This window comes from Hyaena hyaena, unplaced genomic scaffold (assembly GCF_003009895.1).
Source record: "Hyaena hyaena isolate Hyena2069 unplaced genomic scaffold, ASM300989v1 scaffold_78, whole genome shotgun sequence".
Taxonomy (NCBI): Eukaryota; Metazoa; Chordata; class Mammalia; order Carnivora; family Hyaenidae; genus Hyaena; species Hyaena hyaena.
This window is the reverse complement of record NW_024080710.1, coordinates 1,699,473-1,712,213: the sequence shown is the minus strand read 5'-3', so window position 1 is coordinate 1,712,213 and position 12,741 is coordinate 1,699,473. Positions and strand designations below refer to the sequence as shown.

The 12,741-nt window shown below is 48.0% G+C and overlaps 1 protein-coding gene across 6 annotated transcripts in view; it reads left to right on the top strand.

Annotated features, from left to right (window-relative positions):
* WDFY4 (WDFY family member 4) overlaps window positions 1–12,741 on the top strand; it is a 292,803-nt gene that overhangs the window by 194,199 nt on the left and 85,863 nt on the right. For all 6 annotated transcript variants that reach the window (XM_039233715.1, XM_039233714.1, XM_039233716.1 and 3 more), the window contains one exon: window positions 9,649–9,797. In XM_039233715.1, coding sequence (XP_039089646.1) covers window positions 9,649–9,797 — 149 coding nt within the window. The remainder of the gene's footprint in view (window positions 1–9,648; window positions 9,798–12,741) is intronic.

The window sequence follows — 12,741 nt, the reverse complement described above, 5'->3', positions numbered from 1 at the left end:
TTCAGCCTGAGTTTCTCCAGGGTCAGTGGGACCAAACCACTGGACACACTTGCTCCCTGGAGAAGGTGGTGTGAGAGGAGAGGAGCCAGGACCACGTAGGGTCAGGGTTCCCGAAGGTGGGGGTGTGGGGACAGAGGCTCCAGGCAGACTTTGTCCAGACCCTGTTTCCCCAATCCCGTCTTCCCACTTAGAGGCCTAATGACTTTGAATAAAGTAATGGAATCACTTCTTCTTTTTTTTTTTTAATATTTTTTATTTATTTCTAGGAGAGAGAGACAGCGTGAGCAGGGGAGGGTCAGAGAGAGAGGGAGATACAGACTCTGAAATAGGCTCCAGGCTCTGAGCTGGCAGTCAGCACAGAGCCCGACACGGGGCTCGAACCCACGAACCGCGAGATCATGACCTAAGCGAAAGTCGGACGCTTAACCGACTGAGCCACCCAGGCGCCCCAGTAATGGAATCACTTCTGACCTCATTTCCTCTCTTTAAATGGGGTTATACTCCTTGACTCACCAGCTTGTATCAAAGATCAAAGGTGTACTGTGTGCCCCTGCCTGAAACTGTTTTCCATGCAGAGGAAGCTCTGGTGGGTTGTATCTGCTGTTATCACCATAGGCCATTGTTCTTTTTTAATTAATTAATTAATTAATTAATTGAGAAAGACAGAAAGAGAGCGAGCCCGGGAGGGGACAGAGGGAGAGCGAGGGAGAGAGAAAATCTTAAGCAGACTCCACAGTCAGCATGGAGCCCAACAAGGGGCTTGATCCCACAACCCTGGGATCATGACTGGAGCCGAAATCAGAGTCAGATGCTCAACCAGCTGAGTCACACAGGTGCCCCATTGCTCTTTGTTTAATGCTACCTGGGGATTTGTTCTCTTACTCCAAGAAGGAAGGAGGGGTGGGGTGCAAACCCCTGTAGCTAAGTCATGACCTTGAAGAAGCGGGAAAGGACCTGTCAGTGCCAACAAGGACATGCTCTATGAAAACCTGGCCCCAGCTGGCCTGACTTCTGGGATGCCACTGTGAGACAAGGAGCTGCCCACGTGCATGCCTGGGTGCAATGTGAGACTCAGGGGGTCTAGGCGGGGCTGCTGTCCTGCTGAGATGGTGGAGGATGAGGCAGAGAGTCAGAGAAGAGCCCATGAGAGACCGGGCCTGCTCTGATGGGGCCCCACAGGACTTCCTGCATCCACTACAAAATGCAACATTTTGTGAAAAAGAGGGAAGTTTCTGGGTTTGGAGCCTGGATTAGTATGTGGTGAAACAGAGTGAGTTCCTAAATTTATTTTATTTTATCTTATTTTATTTATTTTAATGTTTATTTATTTTTGAGAGAGAGAGATAGAATGTGATTGGGGGAGGACAGAGAGGGAGAGGGAGACACAGAATCCGAAGCAGGCTCCAGTTCCTGAGCTGTCAGCACAGAGCCCAACACGGGGCTTGAACCCAGGAACTGTGAGATTATAACCTGAGCCAGTTGGATGCTTAACTGACTGAGTCACCCAGGCGCCCCATTTTAATTTTATTTTTTAAGTTTTTTAATGTTTATTTATTTTTGAGAGACAGAAACAGAGCATGAATCGGGGAGGGGCAAAGAGAGAGGGGAGTGAGTCCCTGCATTTAAAGCAAGAGGCAGGAAGGAGCGTGAGGAAGCAGGCTGCAGGAACCCAAGAGCATTCTGAGGCAGAGAAGTGGAGTCAGGTCTACACTACTTGCTCTCTGGGGAGCAGGTCCGGGTGGGCTGTGGGTGCACAGGCCCCCTGACTTGCCCCCCCCTCACAAAACAACTAGCCAGGCCCTCATGGCCCATGCCCACCCGCTCGCCACTGCCTTGTAGCCGAGGCCTCCTCCTGGGCGAACCTGTCCTGGTGTCCCGTGTACGCCCATAGCCCTCTACTCACTCTGCCCCCAGGACCCCCTCATCTCAGGGCCCTGACGTTATTTCCAAGTCTCTCTGTGGTTTCTTGACAGGCAGGAACCGGTTTGAATTTATCCTTGTCCCTCCCTTTCCTGACGAAGGATCTGTGCTCTGGAAAGGTCTGCTGAACAGGCGAGCACAGCTGTGTTAAAAGGTGCCTGTAGGGAGCCAACCAGGTGTCCATAGCTCTCAGGGCGGGCAGACTGCCTGCAGCCAGGACCCGGGCCTTCCCTCAGGTCCCCCAAGGCCTGGCTGGCCAGGGGAGCCCCCCGGGAGCAGGTGACACACGGCTGAGCAGGGCCTGGCTTCCACAGCAAATCCACCACCACCACCACCAGGGAGGCAGATGCCAGCCATTTGTGCCCGGGAGGGCGGCTCGGCACGGAGGACATGCTCCGACTGGACTCAGAGCCTCCTTCTGCCCTTTGTTTATTGCTGTGGCAAAAAAGCCATCAGCTGGACTTCCGGAGTCACGGCTCTGTGTGCTTTTCATACAGCACCTCATCTCGTCTCCCAGGGCCCGTGAGGGCGGCGCCGTCACTTCCCTTTTCCAGGTGGCAAAAGTGGGGCCTGGTGTGCTCACCGGCTGAAGTTGCTGGAATTTGATCGCAGATCTGAGTCACTCGGAACTCACGTGGTTTTCCTCTCTCTTCCGGCTCACTGGGTGGAGCAAGTTACGCTAAACTCCCACCGCCCTGCCCTCCAGCAACCTTCCCATCCTGGGGCCCGCGAACGTTGGCTCTGGGCCTCTTGTGCTTCATTTATAAACCTTCTGGTTAACACTGGCCCAGGCGGGCAGGCCTCCAGCTCCCTCACCATACATGCGTCTCTGCGCAGGACACGCGAGCCGTCCTGCCCGGCTGCCCGTGCCCTTGCCTCAGGTCCACCTGACCTCTTGTCAAGGATGGGAACTGGACATTGAGGAAGTAGGAGTTGTTGCAGTGATGTTTGACCCAGGCACATGTTCCGGCAAACGTACCATAAGTTTGCCCAGGGGAGGGTACGTGTGTGTATCTGGAGGGGCCGGCGGGGGGGCGGGGGGAGGCGGTAATGGTATCCACAGTCTTCAGGCTGCTACTTTCTGCCTGTGTTGTGACATTTTGTAGCAAGAATTGGTTCTAAGTGAGGGAGTCTCCTAACTCAGACGTCTCTATTAGACCTTTTGGGCGTGAGCTTTTTCCAAATTTCTAAGTGAAAGCACACTCACAACAGGAGTGTGTGGTGGATGCATCCGTGCTCAGAAAGCCTGGAACACTGGCCGCCAACCAGCCATCATGTAAGCCGGCCAGGCAGCCACATGGTGAGTCCCTGCTTCCCACTCCCCTGCCCCCTCGGAAAGGCTTTGCCAGAATGGTCCACGAGACTTGCCAGGTTTTAACCTCTTTCCAGGCTTCTGGGTGGCCTGTCCCTGCCAGGGGCCTCCAGGCGAAACAGGCAGGCCTGGGGCTCCGGAGTGGCAGCAGCTTAACTCATGTCTTTAAGAGAACGTTGAAGCTGTGACTGCCTCCAGCGATAACCTGGGACGGTAATTACTCCGTGCCACCCTTGCGTCATTGATTAATGATTCCCAGAACCACAAACACACTTCTCTGCAAGCAGCTCCATTTGACGTGAGAAGTGGTATATTTAATGCATATTAATTGTGGGCCTGAGTCAGCCGCTGTGCCTTTGGGGACAGTCCTCTGTACCCTGCCATGTAAGCTGCTCTTAGAGGTGAGGCTTCACTTGGCAAAATGGGCTTCCAAGACCCAGACCAGAGTCAGAGGTCAAGTGGGAGTTGTGTTTGCGGTGGCTGTTCTCTTTGAGGATATGGAGAACTAAAATTCTTTTTTATACAGACTTCGTGTGAAATATTAGCTTGGGCTTGCTTGTAAGGAATCAGGTCGAAGGGAGTTATTTTTGCTCTGGACAGCAGAGAGCAGCATCAGGCTCTTCCCAGGTATTTTGAGTGGAGGCCCTTTACAGGAAGTGAAGAAGTGTGTTAACCTCTCTAGGTAGTAACCCCCCGTGGAGGTGAACAGCCTTAACTACCTTCCTAAGATGTAGAGATGCACATGTCATCCCTACTTAACACCTTATTTTGTGCACAAGGCCACTCCCCAGCTGGCCCTGGCCTCCCTGGACCTTGTCTCCCTCACCCGTACATGTACGCACACGCAGACACAAAGACAGACACACACACCTGACTTTTTACTCCAACTGTATATAGTGACTTAAGATCTCCAAACATGTGCAGCTGGCTCAAGCCTGTGCCAGCATGCTTCTCCCCTGTTTTCAGCTTCTTTACTACTAACCCCAGCCTTGAGGTCACCTCCTTGGGAACTATTTCTCTTCCGGCAACCCCGCCCCCTCGCTCACCTCTGTCTGGGCCAGAGCACCTCTCCATGCTGTGCTAGGACAGTTGATATTCTTCTCTCTCCTGTTAGACCACGAGCACCATAAAGGTGTGCTTTAGCCCCCTTGCACCTGACATGTGTGGGATCCACACTAAACATTCAGCACAGGTCCAAGAAATGAATGCATGAATGAATGAGTGAGGTATAAGCAGCATGCTTCTATGAGAGGAGACCTCACCTTTCATAGCCTCGCTGGTGTCTGTGAGTCTGTTTCACAAAGCATGGTCTCCGGCATCATCTCGGCAGCTCACTAACCAGCAGATTCCAGGTCCCACTCTGTACCTGCTGAACCAGAACTCCTGGGAAGATAGCCTGGGAATGTGAACTCTAGCAAGCTGCCCAGGTGATTCTCAGGCATCCTCTCTGAATAAATGCCTGAGATCCACACGTCCAGGTTTTACAGCATTCAGAGCTGCCCAGGCTAGAAATGCGCTCCAGTTTCAATCAATCACCAATGAGTAAATCCTGCGCACATGCATACTTTGAATAGTCCTCAATATGTTGCACATTATGCTGGGGCACTTTCCATCCTTACCATCTGATCTTCTGGGAGGTGGCCTTGAAAGGTAGGGAGACTCAGCTCTTTGCTGGCTTGCCTGGGGAAGTGGCACCTGCAGGCAGACAGGGGGCGTCCCCGCTCCTTGTCTCCACCTGAAAGGAGGCGCTGCTATGAAGCATTATATTTCTCCTCAGGTTTGCCAAACTCATATAAAAATAGTATCTCTTTATTGTTTTAAGATACTTTTTTTTATTGCTAGTGTGACCCAATACGCCATTGAAAAGCGATCAAGATGCCAGGGTTCACAGGTAGCCAACATAAATGTAATTTATAGAGTCTCTCTCCATTTAATACTTAACTTTTTCATAGTAATTGGTGCTTTTTTTGTGAAAAATGGGGATCTTTATTGTATATGCCAGCATAACAGGATATATTGACAGCAGGGTCTAGGCAAGCAGAAGATGTACAAAAGGGACACATGACCCGTGTACGCAGGGTTAGAACTTTACTTGCAGTAGACTTTGTACACAAATATAAGGAAATGTACACATCTGCTCTGTTCTGGGTGCCTTATAGGATGGCACTGTATCTGTTTTTCTACCCATCAAGTTCGGGCATTGCACTAACTTGCAGACCAATAATGCAGGAAAGATCTTCAAAGAGCCTCCAACTGACCTTCCCTTTTTGCAGATGTGCACACTGAGGCCCAACTCTAGGAGAATGTGCTGGCGGCGGCTTCGGCGGAACGTCCCAGTCAATTATTGCCTCTGTAACTTCAACTCTGGGATTTTTGGATTTCCAGACAATCTGTTCCTCATCATACACAGGGCCAGGTGTGGCCACATACTTAGCTATCCACCTATCAGGACTGATAATATATTATCCAGCTGACCTTAAAAAAAAAGTTCTACTTCTGAAGCTGAAGTTTCTCTCTTTTTAGAGTGATCAACAAAATCACAGCATGAGGGATTTCTTAATCATGAGTAAACTTGGGAAGGCAAGCCTTCTAGGGCTGATTTAAATGGAAGAGCAGGTAATAGTTCACTTGGGTTCATTTTTTAATTTTTTAAATGACATTCTTATCTAGCAGAATCAATTTTTAAGCTATTAACCCAGCTCTCACCAGACATTTTTCTTGTGGTTTGGTTTATTCTGGTTGTTATTTAATTTCCCCCCAAAGAAAACCCCAGGCGATCATGGGAATGTGCTCTAGTCCCTGCCACACTGGCACCAAAGAAGTTGGGTTAGGGTGGGGCTTCATGGGGAGGGGAGAGGTTTGAAGGTGCACAGACCAGGGCTCCGTCTCACTGTGTGAACTTCAGGATGACTTCTCCTCTGTACAAAGGGTAAGAGAAGAAAGGTTAAACAAGCTCACGTAACCCTTCTGACAGGGCTGGAGTGTAAATTGGTAACTTCTTTCAGGAGGGCAGTCCGGTCTACGGCCATACCACCCTGAACGCTCCCGATCTCGTCTGACAGGAGGGCGGTCTGGCAACAGAGGAGATTTAAGATACCCATACCCCTTGATCTGCTGTCCAACTTCTAGAAATTTATCCTTCAGATTTACCTGAGTGTTCCGAGCGACATGGGTATAAGGATGGTCACCGCGGCATTGCTTGTGGTGTCCAAACGTTAGAAAACAACCTGATTCCATAGGGGATTGGTCAAATAAGTTCTAGTACGTCCTTGCAAGGAAACAGTCTATACCTATTAATAAGAGAGACACAACTGTGTAAGAAGTGATTTGCAAGGGTCTCCAAGGTGGCCATGAAGGGAAAAAACTAGATGCAGAACAGTAAGCATCTGAATATGCTATTTGGGTAAAATAAAAATGGGCATGTATATAGCTTCGTATACATTCATAAGTGTATGGATATAATGAGTGTGACTTTCCCGTACCCCATTAGAGGCTCCAAGTAGGCCTGAGAATTAAGGTGACAGAAGACAGAGGAATAGGATAATAACGGATTTTACTTTCACAGGTACCTGGGAGCCTTCACAGGAAAGGCACACCCCAAAAAGTGGTCGGGCCTAAATGCTTAGGTTGAACAAAGTATAGGAATTTTGAAAAAGTAACTAAAACATACAGGGAGGCTCAAGGGAGGTAAGGGTTTGTCCAACCAGGTTTGTTTGTACAGAGTTCCCTAGATCTGACCTCTCTGTCTCTGGTGCTAAGAGCATTCATTTCCTCCTAATATAGGGAGGACATTTTTCACCTGGGAGTTTAATCCTCTGCTTTCAGGAAGAAAAGGGTAGGCCACAGTGCCCTTCCTATACCTGCTGTTGTTTCAGTGTCTTTGACTCAAAACAAGCCTCGTGACAAAGTGACATATTTTGGGGTGGAGCATTGGCTACCCATCCATACGATCCATCTATACAATAAAGTGGTGATGATGGCTGCCTCCGGGGAAGGCTTTCTGGGAAGCTGGAGGCTCCGCTCAATTGCCTGCATCCCAAAATAGACATTCATCCTAAATCCTTCCTATTATAATTATTGTTATTATTGATCTTCCAGTCTGTCGAGTAGCAGTTCTTGTCGATTCTACCTTTTCTTGCTTAGCTTCCCTACTTCTCTCCTTTCCACTTGGCTCTGCCACTCTATCCCAAGCCACCGTTCTTCCCCAGGACCACAGAAAGGGCCACATGACTGACCACCTACTGTTGGCTCTTTCTGGTCTACTCTGCACCCAGCCAGTGTCCTCTTTCAGAAAAGACCCCTCCCATGGCTTCCTATTGCAATGAGAATAAAACCCAATCGCCTTACCAAGATTTCCAAGCCTCCCCCCACCCCACACCAGATGTAAGCATGCCTACTTCTCGACTTCAGTTCAGCCATTCTGATCTCTTTTATGCTCCCCAATTCTGCCCCAACTGCCTCTAGGCTCTGGACTGGATGTTCTTTTCCCCTGAAATGTTCTGAGTTTTCCATGGCTGCCCCACTTCCATAAATCAAGTCTCAGAGTTTGTGTCAAAAAGTGTCCCTCCAACCTTCTCTCTTCCTTGTTGTTATCACCTATTTTTTCTCTCTCAGCACGTAGCACAATTTGTGGAAATTTATTGGTTGACGTGCTTGCCTATTATCCATCATCCTCCTAGATTTTAAGCCCCATAAGGATAGGGTTCTTGTTTATCTTGGCCATGCCTCCATACCCAAAGCCTAGCTCAGGGCCTGGCATGTAGTCGGTGCTTGAGTCCAGACTTTTGAATAGATGACCGTCTGGATGAGTGAACACAGTTGGAAACGGGTCCATGGTGAACTGTGGCTCTGCAGGCAGTTTGAGGGCCAGCTCCCCTGACAAGGTGGATGCAGGCGAGGCCAGGAGAGCCAGCAGCCTGCAGGGGGCTTGGGTGTTAGGAACCAGGGCAATCAGCTAGTTCTCACTTAGGAAAAATAGTTCAGAGATGACTTGCCCTTGATCGCAGTGGGTAATGCTTAACTTGGAACAAAAAACCCTTGGTCGATCTTCATTTTCTGGCCTTGGTCCTGACTTTGACTGCTCCCATTTGATGCACAAGTTGGTATCCAAGGCCTGCTTTTCAGGTTTCATCACTGCGGCCCCATTATTGGTCCCAACGGGGGGCAGGGAGTTTAACTCCAATCCCAGGCTCTACCCACTTACTCTGTGACTAATCTTGGGTGAGATTTTTATCTCTGGGATCTTTTTTTTTTTTTCCCCAGTAGTAAAACCTCCCTTGCCTGATTGAAAGGACTATACTGGTTAATATGTGTAAAATTTTTACAATGGTTGTATGTTAGGTAGTTTAAAAAAAAATCAGTTCCTCTTTTGTGTAACTGAAATTAGCATAGAATTGCCCTTGCCCTTACTCTTGGTCCATTTGGGTTCCTGTTATCTAGAATTCATTTATTTCCTCACTTGTTCAGGGATGTATTCCATGTGAGGACCCACTTAGTCCTTACATCCTGTAGGACTCTAGGTCACACCAAGACATTGTCCCAGGTCAGGCTCCCTGGGCAGCCAACCACGGGCCAGAGATGTGCATGTGGGAATTTCACTGCGAGTAATAATTACAGGATCCGGCAGAGGGAGAAGGGCAACTCTGAAGCAGTCTCAGCATAGGCCTCCACTGATTTCCTAGGAGCCTGAGTTCTAGAATGATTCTTCAGAGTTGACTGGAATTGAGGTAAAGGGTGACTCTTCCTGCCCTGCAGTGACCAGTTGTTGGGTACAGACTGCCACTGGGAATGGGGTGTGACTTTCGGCCAGGCTCTCTCTTTAGCAGAGGTGATTCTGGAAAGCTGCCAGCCTTTTCAGCTGCTAAGAGAATGAACCTGAGTCTGAAAGCAGGGATTGGGTGGAGCACGGGCCTCCTCTGCACACACCTCAGACTAGCCTTGGCCTTGCAGAGATAGCAGTATCAGTCTTACACTTGTGGGTCTAGGCAGACCAGTCCTGCTCCTGGCTCAGACACTTACCAGCTGGCCCCCTGACAAGCTCCTTTGCCTCTGTAACTGAGAGATGCTGGTAACTTGAAAACCTTCCTCATCGTTAACCGCAGAGTATTTTGTGTGGTTGTGGAGGGGGTAAAGTGAGAGGCAGACTGTCAATATGCCCAAAACGGCAATAAATACTCATCCACGTGCCTTGGTGGGGGTAGGGGTGGCCTTGGGTAAATGAGATAACTACACAGGTCATTGGGTCTAGATGTGCCACATAAACCGTGAAGAGCAGGGCAGCTCTGGGGCAGCGGCTCTGTCCCTTTTACAGGGCGCTACTCTGACTTCCAGTGTCTCAGTGGGTGACTGGTCATCCATAAGCATGATGGGCATGTTTCATGTGCACATGAACTGACTGTGATGCTGTTTCCCTCCAGGTGACACAGAAGTACTCCCTGGTGATCGTGCAGGGCCACCTGGTCTCCGAAGGTGTCCTGCTTTTTGGCCACCAGCACTTCTACATCTGCGAGAACTTCACACTCTCCCCTGTGGGTGACGTCTACTGTACCCGCCACTGCTTATCCAAGTGAGTTCCCTCCTTCCCCCACAGATCCTTCCCAGAGCCTTAACTTCCTTCTCAGCCACCCCTACTCCCGCCCCTCCCACCTGTTCTCATTGTGGGCTGACATTTGTGCCTGAAACTGAGTCATGAGCTAAAATAGAAGAACTAAAGACATAGACGTTCATGACTGGGGTTTCCCAAAGCTGACATTTGGGGTAGGTAACAATGGGGCTGCTCCTCATGCTTCTCATGATACAGAGCATGCCTCAAGACAAGGGGGCATCTCTCCTCAGGTTATTTAGGCAATTGAATCCAGTGTCATCAGCTTGCTCATTCAATGGCTCGTGGATTGCTCATTCTGTGCAGACCATCAGACAGTGCCTCCCGTGCTGAGTGAGGCACACAAGTGCCCTCAGCAGCACAAATGGGTTCTTTTGGAAAGAGTTCGGAGCACACTGATATCACAGGACAAAATGAGCTCCTCTCATCATCATAGGATGAGAGGGGCTTCTGGGGTCACACTTGGTGACATGGGGCTAGTGTGGTGAGGGAGGGCTTCTGGAGGACGTAGGCTGAGATCTGGGTTTTGAAAGGTGGTTGGGATTTGGGTAGAACTTAGAAAAGTCTTTTTTTTTTTTTTTACATCAACTAATACCAGAGGACTTTGGCAGGAAATTTAGAAGTTCTTCTTTATAATCAAGTGTATTTGTCTTACTCGGGTTCAGGTAGCTCTCCTTGTGTTCACAATGCACAACAATTCAAAGTCAGATTGACTCTGTTCACACTTTGGCTAGGAGCTCAGTTGTCAGGTAAGATACCCACTTGATCATCACATTTGAACAAATATGACGATTTCTTGACTTTTCTGGTTAGCAAAGGTTCAAATGATGACAAGATAACCTCTAGACCCGGCAGCTCTTAAACTAGTATCAAGTCACCTTGAGGGCTAGTTAAAAGACTTCTGGGGACCTACCTGCCCCCCAATTTCCAGTCTGGCAGATCTTCAGGAGGGCCTGAGATTCTAATGAGTTCTTGGGTGATGTTGATGTTATTGGTCTGAGACCACACTTTGAGAACCACTGTCTTGGACTATTGACGGAAGAACTAGAACCTTCCCTGCCAACAACTGAAGAATTTTAGCTCCTGGTCGTCATATCATTTCCAGCCTATGGAAGGAAACAAGAGTTTAAGGAGTGTGGAAGAGGAGATGTCAGCCCACCCTCCTTTGATTTAGGTTTGCTTTAAAATGCTTGGCATTTTTCTTTTTGCTAATTTCCATCTTTTATTCATACCAAACGTTCACCGATTGCTGCGAGTCTTCTGTGCCTTTCCAAGGAAGAAGGAGGATAATTAATACTTGGCACATGCACCCCATCTTATTGCTCATGTTTTATTGATACTGATCAATATGGACAATGGGTCTGCAGACTTGCCTTTCTGAGAGCCGATGAAAGCTTTCTACTCTACCTATATACGTGGCATGCTCGTGTAATGACTTGCATAATCCATTGCTTCACTCTCAACCTCTGGTTTAAATTGAGTTAGTGTTAGATAAGATCTTATTGATTAGGTAAATTGTGTTCATGAGGTGCATCTAATCATGATCAAATTGACTATATCTGCACTTTTAATAGAAGCCCAGTTGTCGGGTTGTATGTACTCACTTGACTTGCAATGACAAAGGAGACTTCCCATGTCTGGAAATGTACTTTTCTAGAATGCGAGGAGGAGTGGAGTGAGAACAGATTACTACCCTGGACTATCATGTGGGAATTGCTTAGGTAATTTTAGTCACCAGACCTCAAAGAAGCATTTGTTAACCAGACACTGCTTTCTCTCTGAGGTCTTGTCAGCTGCCCTAAGAAACTTCTGGCACTCGTGGAGATGCAGTTCTCTGAGACTGGCTATTAGATCATGTCAGATCAATGGGGATTAAGTCTTATTTTGACCATAGAGACTAAGGAAGATACATAAATAAGCCAGTTAAAAATAAAGCTAACGCAACCCTAAAATGTTTCTCTAAAAGACTGCCATCAAATTGAGTATAGTTGAGCACTAGACCTTGAAAGAGGCTCTCTGATGCACCATAAAAATATCCCAAATAAAACTCAGGAACACTGCAAATCCTCCAGTATTGATTGCACTTGGGTACTTTGGAGCTCTCCTCAGAGAGTAAGGACCTTTCTAGATGGTTTCTTTTGCTTTCAGTGAGATCACCGTTTCCTGAATAGAATGATTGTACTTGTTTTCTACAGCTATATAACAAGATACCAAAAATTGGGTGGCTTAAAAAAACAAATTTATTGTCTCCCAGTTCTGGAGGCTGGAAGTCCCAAATCAAGGTGTCGGCAGGGCCATGGCCTCTCAACAGCTCTTGGAGAGGATCGTTCCATGCCTCAGCCTCTGGTGTTTCCCTGCAGCCCTTGGCTTTTCTTGGCTTGGAGGAACATCACTTCAGTCACATGGCCACCTCTGTCTGTGTGTCTTCACAGGATCTTCCCTCGGTGTGTGTGTCTGTGTCTGTGTGTGTCTGTGTGTCTGTGTCTGTGTCCAAATTCCCCTTTTATTTAAGGACACCAGCCATATTGGATTAGGGCCAATCTTAACCTCATTTTAACTTTATTGCCTCTGTAAACAGCCTATTTCTAAAAAAAAAAAAAAAAAAAAAAAAAGTCACATTCTGAGGTACTGGGCATTAGGATTTCAACACATAACATATTCTTCTTAGAGAACACTACTCTACCCATAATAGTGGCAAGCAAGCTCACAAGGTATATAACATTTGACTCATTTTGTTGGAATCCAAGCCATCCAACTGGTTCTTTGTGATAGGGTGCTTACAGTCAGATATTTTCTCCACATTAGTCAACATTTCTGAGGTATCTTTCCTCTGTTTAATTCAACTCAACAGATACTGGAAATCCGTATTGTGCCAGGCACTAGGGCAGACCCCATACACACAAAGAGA